Source organism: Psammomys obesus, unplaced genomic scaffold (genome assembly GCF_907164565.1).
Source record: "Psammomys obesus unplaced genomic scaffold, mPsaObe1.curated_primary_1811, whole genome shotgun sequence".
NCBI lineage: Eukaryota > Metazoa > Chordata > Mammalia > Rodentia > Muridae > Psammomys > Psammomys obesus.
In genome coordinates, this window is record NW_026585644.1 from 19404072 (window position 1) to 19413874 (window position 9803).

A 9803-nucleotide genomic window follows, 5' to 3' on the forward strand; every position below is an offset into this window, starting at 1 on the left:
ATCTATCTATCTATCTATCTATCTATCTATCTATCTATCTATCTATCTATCTATCTATCGTAGTTTCAATATGTTGGTCCAGGTGGAATACATGAATTTCTTGCTTATGCATCCACAAGACCAAGATTAAGTTTCAAACTTGAATGGAATTAAAGTCTTTTATCATTTTTACTCCCCAGATTGAGATTATGTGGTGTTTGTATACTACTGGTATATGTAATTTGATCTGCCAGCCACTCTGAGGGAGATTGAGATAGTATCTTTGTTTTTGTTTGTTTGTTTCGTTTGGGTTTTTTTTTTTTTTTTTCCTTGATGTTTCTTTTTCTGAGGCAGGGTTTCTCTGTACAGCCTTGCCTGGAACTTGTTCTGTAGACCAACCAGGCTGCCTTCCAACTTACAGAAATCCTCCTGCCTCTGCCTCAGGAGTACTGGGATTAAAGGTGTGCATATCATTGTTTTTGAGGTAAGTCTCGGGAAATGTGAGTCAGTTCCAGTTGCTATTAGCAGAGAACCACAGCCTGGGAGGGTTAAGTTGCTGGCACTTATTTTTTTACGGCTCCAGAAACCAGAAATGGAAGATTGAAGTGTCAGCAGGATTGTTTTCTCCTAAGGCCTATCTTTAGCAGGCTGATGTCGTCTTTTGTGTGTGTGTGTCTGTTCTGGTCTCATGGAGACATACATGGTACTGGAAATATGGTTCTAGTGCAGCTCTTGTTGTGGCCATATCCACGTGGCCCTGCATTTAGATCATAGCAGTGCAAACGAAAAAACCCTCCCCTAAAGCAGCTTTTATAAGAGAACAGGTTCTCTTTAATTAGGGCCTGTGAGTATAACCTTACTTGCTCCTGTAAAGTCTTTGTCTCCACAGCTGCATTCTGAGTTAGTTGAGGCTAGAACATCAATGTATGAGCTTTGTGGTGACTGTGGTTTGCCCCATCAAGTGTAGATGTCCTGGGTTATTCAGTAAGTTTGAGCAGCCAGACCTTCTGCATGCTGAGACAGCTGACCCAGCACACCTCCGCTTCCTGTGGGGCCAAACATGCTCCTTCCATTTTCTTCCCTTAGCCCCAGAAAAGTCCTGGAGCCTCACTTGTCCTGTTGCCAAGGGACTATCAAGATCCCAGATAGCCGTTCTTTTCTGTACATGGGATTCTCTTATCTTTCATTTTAAATGCTGGCCTCTGTCTCCCAAATGCTGGCATTAAATATTTTCAAAATCTTTTTTTTTTTTTTCTTAAACTTCAAGTTTTTGGATTTTTAGGGTAGAAAAATAAAAGCCACTGAATTAAGGCATGTGGGGTTGAGGGTGGAGTAGAAGTTTGGGAGATCAAGCCACAGTGTTCTTTAAATACATTTAAATTTTTTGTTTTGGTACCATATAACCAAGGATGTATGCTTTTCTATAAACTTACATTTACAACTCCCTTGTATTATAAAAAGTTTTAAATTCAAACAAAAAACTTTCCCAAGCCAAGTAATTAAAAGTAAAAGAATTTCTGCATAATGCTTTTAAACTCTTGAAGTACTTGGATGTGCTGTAACATGGGGCTGCAGTCTCTTTGGAATTGGGGCTACTCTGTTCCTGACTAGATCTCTGTGTGGACGACTAATGTATCCACTCAGAGAGGAGGAAAGGTGCCTGAGTGTTGCCACCACCTCCGTGACCACTGTGCTTTCTACTTACATGGTTGGGTGTGAGCCCCAGAGAAAGCATCTTGTGTGGCAAGTGATTGTGGGTGCTAGTGCTGAGCTGCAGCTAGTCTGTAATGCTCATGAGGAGCCCTTACACCTGGCCTGGTAATAGTCTAATAAAAACTTCTCTCTCTTTAAAGCAATTTAGCTTTGATATAGCTGAAGAAGCATCTAAAGTCTGCCTGGCGCATCTTTTCACATACCAAGATTTTGATATGGGAACTCTTGGATTAGCTTATGTTGGTTCTCCCAGAGCAAACAGTCATGGAGGGGTTTGCCCAAAAGGTAAGTCTCTCATTTGTGCTGTCATGGCAGTGAGAGAAACAAAAGAGAAAGCTGATGGGTTGTGTTTCAGGTCTGTGTTTAGGAGGCAGTTTTTGACTTTTTTTTTTTTTCCCCCTGTAGCTTATTTCAGCCCAGGTGGGAAGAAAAACATCTATTTGAATAGTGGTCTGACGAGTACAAAAAATTATGGTAAAACCATCCTTACAAAGGTATGTTTTTGATTTAAAAAAGAAAAAGAACTTTATTAAACATTTTTACATTTACCTCTGTGTGTGTGGGAGAGACACAGACAGACAGAGTGGGTCCCTACAGATGCCAGGATGGAGTGTTGGAACTCCTGGAGCTGGATTGTAATAGGTGGTTGTGAGCCGTCTGGTATCAGTGCTGGGAGTTGAACATGGCAGGCTTTGAAGAGCTCCAAGAGTTTTTAACCACTGAACCAACTTTCCAGCCTTGGTTTTTGTTTTTAAACAGGACAGATTTGAAATCCATTGCATTAGAACTCAGTTACGTATTTGTACTGTTATCTTTTTAATGTGTACTTGGTTGATAATGTGGTTGGGTATGTTCTACCTTTCAGCGTTTAAGGCATTGCTCTGTTGTCTACTGGCATTCATTTACTGTTAAAAAATGCCTTAGCCTTTGCGACCTTTTTGTTTTTTTCTAAAAGATTTTTGTATCTTGTTTCAGAGTCTGGAGATGTGGCTCATTTAGTAAAGGGCTTGCCCAGCATGTACCATGTACAACCAGGGATAGTGATGCATGGCACCTATAACTCTAGCACTTGGAAGGGTGGAGGCAGGAGGTTCAACATTTCAAGATTGTCCTCAGCTCTGTTGTAGTCCAAGGCCAGCTTGGAATACTTGAGACCTGTTTCAGAAAACCAAAACAAAAAACCCTTGTTTCTGTGTAGGTATATCTGTTCAAGTATGTTTTGCTACAAGTAATAGAAAATACAGTAAGCGGTAGTGGCCTAAAAAGAGACTTATTTTTCCTAGTTATGGTAGCTGAGGTAGCCTTCTCCTGGTGTACACTGGTACATTCAGAGATGTTCTCAGTCTGGGTGTCCCAGGCTTCCCTTCTGCCTTTCTGAGGACAGGTCCTCTGTCCTTTCATGCTGCAGCCTCATAGGCACAAAGTGGTTCTGGTCTCTTTAAGGAAAGAAGGAAACAGAGACCAGAGCTACTGTAGGTTGTCCTTCTACCAAAACTTTTCTGCGAGTTTCATCCATTGGTTTTTGGTTATACCTCCCTGGACACAAGTTAGCAACATGAATGCCCTTAGCATCAGTGCAGGAAGAGAGTAGCTATTTTAACTGAATATGTTGCTGCCCAGTGCAGGATAAGGGCACTTTAAAAGTAAGAGTGAGCAGCCAGGCCAGTGGCCCATGCCTCTAATTCCAGCACTCAGGAATGTCGAGGCAGATAGATCTCTTTGAGTTTGTGGCCAGCCAGGTCTACATAGTTCCATAACTATGTGGAGATCTATGTAGAGTAGGTATTGTTAGGAAACATTAGTATATGATACACTAGTATTTTGACTGTGAGCTTAATATAGACTATGTGGGGCTGGAAAGCTGGCTCCAACACTCTCTTCTGGCCTCTCCTACTCATTACACATACCCCCACAGAGACTGCATGCGCATAACTAAAATAAATCTTTAGTATTAGTAATATTAGTAGTATTTAGTATTAGTAGTATTAGTGTATTTGTTTGCTTATTTGTTTTTCTTTGTAGCCTTGGCTGGCCTGGAACTTGATCTGTAGACCAGGCTGGTCTTGAGCTCAGAGGTCCATTGGGATTACAGACATGTGCCACCACTATCTGGCTCTTTTTATTTTTTTCCTCCTTTGTGGGGCAGGTGGGCTCTTTCATCTAGATATCTTTTGTCCTTATGCAAAATGTTTATTTTTTGTTTGGTGTGTTTATTTTGGTGAGACAGATTCTCACTTGAATTTGAGATTCTCCTGTACCTGTCTACTGAGTGCTGGAATTGCAGGCATGTATCAAGAAGCCTGGTTTAAAAGTATTCTTAGGCTATTTCCTGGATAACTTTTTTGTGTTATGTATTCTTCTTCCTTCACTGTGTGTGTCACCCATGGTGGCCTTAATCTCCTAGGCCAGTGCAGTCCCTGCCTCCCAAGTATCTGGGATTGTAGATAGGCCCAATATCTTGTCTGTTCTGTTTGGGAATCAATTAAACCAGGAATTTGATTGCCTGGAGTAAATTATCTGTTGCTTCTCAATGCTTTCTCTTGCTTTCCATTTATTTTCTTGTTTCCTACATGTGTTTTTAACTTTCTCTTCAGCCCTTTTGCGTTTTTCATTGGTCCTAACTTTTGTTTTTGGTTACAGTAGCCTTTTTCTTTCACAGCTCCTTTCTGTTCTTCCACGCTTGTAGTATTTCACTTTTTAAAAAAACTAATGTCCTTTTTCTTTGACTTGTCAGCTCTTGCCCTCCACCCTTGTTCCTTTCCTTGGAAGGTCATGTATTTCTTATTCCTGAAAGAGTAGAAGTAAGTGCAGTGTTCATTCTTGTAATGAAGCATCCTGTTACGGTTTTCAACTCCCAAGAAATGTTAAAGGCATTGGGACAGTTGAGATGACTCAGAAGGTAAAGGCATTTGCCTCCAAGCCTCACAGCCTGAATTGGATGCCCTGCTAGGCATGCATTTAAGTATTGAGAGGAGAGTGCCACTATTGGTGAAAGATGGAAAAGTAAATCATATCAGTGTTTGAGGGAAACTTTTGGCTTCCAGCGCCCACATTCCACTCCACACCCCTATTGTTCCCCTTCTCTCCCCAACTATGTATGCAGTAGTCAGAGGTCAGCTTTGGTTGTGGTTTCTCAGGCTCTATCCACCTTATTTTTGTGTTTTAACTAATTAATTTAGTATTTATATATGTGCATATGTGCAATTGTGAATTTATGTGCACACAGGAGCCTGCAGGCTTGATTCCCTGGAACTAGAGTTACAGGTGGTTGCAACTGAACTTTGCAAGTGCAATAAACACTCTTAAACACTAAGCCATCTTCTAGCTCTCTTTACCTCCTCTGTCCCCTCCCCCTACAAATTACATTCATTGGGACCAGGGAGATAGCTTAGCAGGTAAAGATACTATACAAAACAACCCTGACCTCACACATTCACTGCCTCCCCCAAGTGTAAAAAGTGTTTTATATCTGGATTGTATATAATGGATGTGTGTGGGTATGGGCCACTTATGGGATTCGTTCTACTTCCACTTGATCTGAAAAATGTAGCATGGGCCCAAGTGGCAAAAGTTGCTGATAGCTACATATTTTCTTTGCCTGATTCTTAAGGAAGCTGACTTGGTTACAACTCATGAATTGGGACACAATTTTGGAGCAGAACATGATCCTGATGGGCTAGCAGAATGTGCCCCAAATGAGGACCAGGGAGGAAAGTACGTCATGTATCCCATAGCTGTGAGTGGTGACCACGAGAACAATAAGGTATGTGTGTTTTGATTGTTTTAGTGGTTGGAAGGAAGGCTGTGTGGTGTTACTAGAAAGAGGGCTTGGGAAAGCATCCATTCCTGGGTGTTTCCCTAGAGATAGAACTGTCACACACAGTGGGAACTTCTTGTATGGGTTCAGTGACACAAACCCCATCTTAAGTGTAGTTACAGCTGTCATTTGGACACTTTTGTCAAGGTTAATCACATGAAGAATTGGGTTCACTATGACAATTACTGAAGGTGCTGGTTTTAAACTCTAGTTTATTTGAGGTTTCTTAATGCTTCTACCTCCCTTCCAACCCCCTAACCTTAGGTAGGAGAGAGAGAAGGTCAGAAAGGAAAGGGGACATAGACCTCTTTAAAACTTAGTTCCAGCTGGTTAGGGTTGTCAGGTTCTTTGGGAAAATACCAATCTCAGTTGTCAGGGTATCTAGCAGTCCAGGTAACCAGCAACCTTCTTCCATTTCCTCAAAGCCTCTCTGCCCATCCACCTCCTCGAAGCCCTTGTCCCTTCTCCTTCTGGAGAAGGGTTTGTATACTCTCCGAGTCCTCAGAATTAAACTCTCTATAGCTAGCAAAGATCATTTGTTTCTCTGCGCTGCACAAGGCAGTTATCAAATGTGGACAAACTAAAAGCAACTCCATATCCCACACTTGGGACTAAAAACCTGTTTATAGAACATAAGTGAGTTTTTAAAGAAACCAAAACTTCCGCTACCAATTACAATAGAGACTTTTGTCAGAGTCTTACTTTTGAGGGTTTTTGGCGTGGCCTTAAAAATTACCTGACAATTTTATTTACAGTTTGTCACTCATCTTAATGTAGCAGTACTTCACAGCTTGCTGTTCCACCCTCCCCTTCCTATACCAGGGATTAAATGTGCCTTAATAAATCTGTTAAAAACAAACACGAAACAGGAAAATGGGTAAATACAGAAAACCTGTGATGCTGTGTGGAAACTAATGAGGGGTGTGAGCACCAATGAGACTGTCGCTCATTTAATGCATGCTTGGATGCTTCTGCAGTTAAAAAGTATAAAACATGCTAGGCCACAGAGGAGGACTTTGCAGCCAGTCCTGAAGATACCTGATAAAACGGTCAGATGGAAGGGGAGGAGGTCGTCCCCAATCAGTGGACTTGGAAAGGGCAGGGAGGAGGGGAGGGAGGGAATAAGGGAACGGGATACAGCTGGGATACAGAGTTAATAAAATGTAACTAATAATAAAAAAAATTAAATTAAAAAAAAGTATAAAACACTCAGTGAGGAAAAATTCTTAAGTGGCCAAATACAGTTCGTAGCTTCTGCATTGGGTTGCTCTGGTTATGGGATGCTGCCTGAGCTTGGGGCCTATTTAACTTTGTACACTTTCTGCAAAGGAAAGCACATGCTGCTACTTCCTCCTCTGTGGAAATCCCCATGGGCCCTGACGGCCTGTGAGAACTTGCCAGTGGGAGTGGAGCGTGGGCAGAACTGGTTTTTTCTGAGGATGCTGAGTTGCCAGTGAAGCACAGTTGGTTTTGTCCTGCACCCATAACACTTAGTCCATATTTTCTTCTAACAGTTTTCCCAACTAAACTGTTGGCACCTTCCCTTATGAAAATATATTATACATCTTCTATGTTTTAGGTTTTTTTCAAAGAAATTTTACAATCATTTATTTATGGAAGTCATGTGTGTGCCATGGCATATGAGTGGATCTAAGAGGACAACTTTTGGCAGTTCTTTCCTTCACCTGGTGGTTGAGCTCAGTTGAGTTTGGCAGCAGGCTCCTTTTACAGAGGCAGAGTCATTGCTCTTGCCCTACATACATCTATCTATCTATCTATCTATCTATCTATCTATCTATCTATCTTTCTTTCTTTCTTTCTTTCTTTCTTTCTTTCTTTCTCTCTCTCTCTCTCTCTTTCTCTTTCTTTCTTTCTTTCTTTCTCTCTCTCCTTCCTTCCTTCCTTCCTTCCTTCCTTCCTTCCTTCCTTCCTTCCTTCCTTCCTGCCTTCCTGCCTTCCTGCCTTCCTGCCTTCCTGCCTTGCCTTGCCTTGCCTTGCCTTCCCTTGCCTTGCCTTGCCTTGCCTTGCCTTGCCTTCCCTTCCTTCTTCCCTCCTTCTCTCCTTCCCTTTTTTTTTTTTTAATTTTCTTTTGAGACAGAGTCTCTCTCTATAGTCTTAGCTGTTCTGGAACTTGCTGTGTTGACCAGGCTTGAATCCACAGAGAGCCTCCTGTATCTGTGCTGGGATTAAACTGCCATGATCAGTTCATGAGTTTCTTATTTTTTTTAACTAGGTGAAAGGATGAAAGGACAGAAATAAGGTGGTTTTTTCATTTTACCTGGACAAAAATAGCTCTGTTTGCTACTAGGTGGACCAACGAGCACCTGCCCTATGGACTGCATGAGCTGTGAACACTGCAATTAGTGGGAAGAAAGAAAGGTGCTGAGGCCTGGGACCTCCTAGGGAAAGTCACTGAAAGAAAGCAAAGTAGTAGGTAAAGGTGTAAACAGAAGACCAGGATTTACAGGTGATGGTCAGAAAGCTAGTGACAGACTGGTTACAATGTGCTCAGCACTGTATTAGCCTTAGAGACCCATTGATTGAGAGTTTAACTGCTAACGGAGAGGTATTCTTGCTGGCTGTGGTGGTTTAGTTCCTTATCATAACCATTTTGGCCTATGGAGCATAGTGGGACACTCCTTTAACCCCAGTACTGAGAGGCAGAGGCAGGTGTATCTCTGAGTTCAAGGCAAGCCTGAGCCACACAATTGAGACCCTTGTCTTAAAACAAAAAATAAAACAAGCACCTTAGCCATTTTTTATTGAATAGAGGAAAATACTGTTGCATCAGTCTTTCAACACCAATGTCAGTGTGCGCAGAAGTCAGGATAGCTCCTGAAAAGCTTCTGTGCTGGGTTTAGTTTGTATTCTTCATTTTATACTCTAAATCAGTGGTTTTCAACTTTCCTAATGCTGCAGCTCTTTAATACTATTCCTCATGTTTTGGTGACCCCCAACCACAATTATTTTTGTTGATGCTTCATAACTGTAATTTTGCCACTGCTATGAAATACACTGTAAATGTCTGATATGCAGGATATCTGAAAGGGTGACAACCTACAGGTTGAGAACCACTGTTCTAAAACCATAAGGTGAGATGGGCAAGCAAGCAAGATTTTACAACAGCCCATTCTTTTGTGTTGTTTTTTTTTTTGTTTTTATTTTTCAAGGCAAGGTTTTCTCTATATAGCAACTCTGGCTGTCCTGGACCAGGCTGGCCTTGAATTCACAGAGATCCATCTGCCTCTGCCTCCCTGAGTGCTGGGATTAAAAGCGTGCACCACCGCACCCGGCAACAACAGCCATACTTCTTCTCCAGGTCATTCTGTTCCAGACAGCAAGTGAAGTCATGCTTGGCAAAGAGACAGTACAAGCAGTACTTTAAGTAAATCACTGAGAACTAAATATCTAAATAGCTAAATATCTAATAATTGGTCTTTCTACCTTATTCTACTTCTCTTTCTCTCTCTTTTTATGAGACAGGGGTTTTTTTTTGTTTGTTTGTTTGTTTTTTTTTTTTTTTTTTTTTTTTTTGTGTGTGTGTGTGTGTGTGTGTGTAGACCAGGTTGGCCTTGAACTTATAGGAATCCACCTGTCTCTGCCTCCCTGAGTTCTGGGATTACAGGCGTGAGCCACAGGGCCCAGCATCAGTAATTTCTTACTGTGGCATTTGCAAGTGATTGTTTGACATAGTTAAGTGGTGACGTTGAAGGCCGCTTCACCATTAGGACTTCCCTGTAGAGAAGCACTACATGGGAATGAATTTCATCTTGTTCTTTTTCACTCTCATGGCCTTTTTTTCTCTTAAGATGTTTTCAAACTGCAGTAAGCAGTCCATCTACAAGACCATAGAAAGTAAGGCTCAAGAGTGCTTCCAGGAGCGCAGCAACAAGGTGTGTGGCAACTCCAGGGTGGATGAAGGAGAAGAGTGCGATCCAGGCATCATGTACCTGAACAACGACACGTGCTGCAATAGCGACTGCACGCTGAAGCCAGGTGTGCAGTGCAGGTGAGAGCGCTCCCCAGAGAGTTAGAGGATCGGGTAGTGCGGGGCCAGGCAATAGGGCATTGCGCATGCAGGCACTAAGTAATACGTATGAATGGAAGAGTATGTCTGTGTGCACACGCACAATACTTTATGAAAATATTTAGACCTGTTTAAAAAAAAATTCTTGACCTTGCATGCATGACCTCTAATATACAGCATTCCCTTTTATGATTTACCCTATTCGTTCGTTCGTTCATTCATTCATTCATTCATTCATTCATTCATTCATTCATTCATTCATTCATT

General features: G+C 41.7%; 1 protein-coding gene across 2 annotated transcripts in view; it reads left to right on the plus strand.

The window, feature by feature from the left end:
- The window catches only part of Adam17 (ADAM metallopeptidase domain 17), a 48972-nt gene that overhangs the window by 30394 nt on the left and 8775 nt on the right, over nucleotides 1-9803 (plus strand). For both annotated transcript variants that reach the window (XM_055625226.1, XM_055625231.1), the window contains 4 exons: nucleotides 1833-1977; nucleotides 2098-2186; nucleotides 5303-5455; nucleotides 9319-9518. In XM_055625226.1, coding sequence (XP_055481201.1) covers nucleotides 1833-1977; nucleotides 2098-2186; nucleotides 5303-5455; nucleotides 9319-9518 — 587 coding nt within the window. The remainder of the gene's footprint in view (nucleotides 1-1832; nucleotides 1978-2097; nucleotides 2187-5302; nucleotides 5456-9318; nucleotides 9519-9803) is intronic.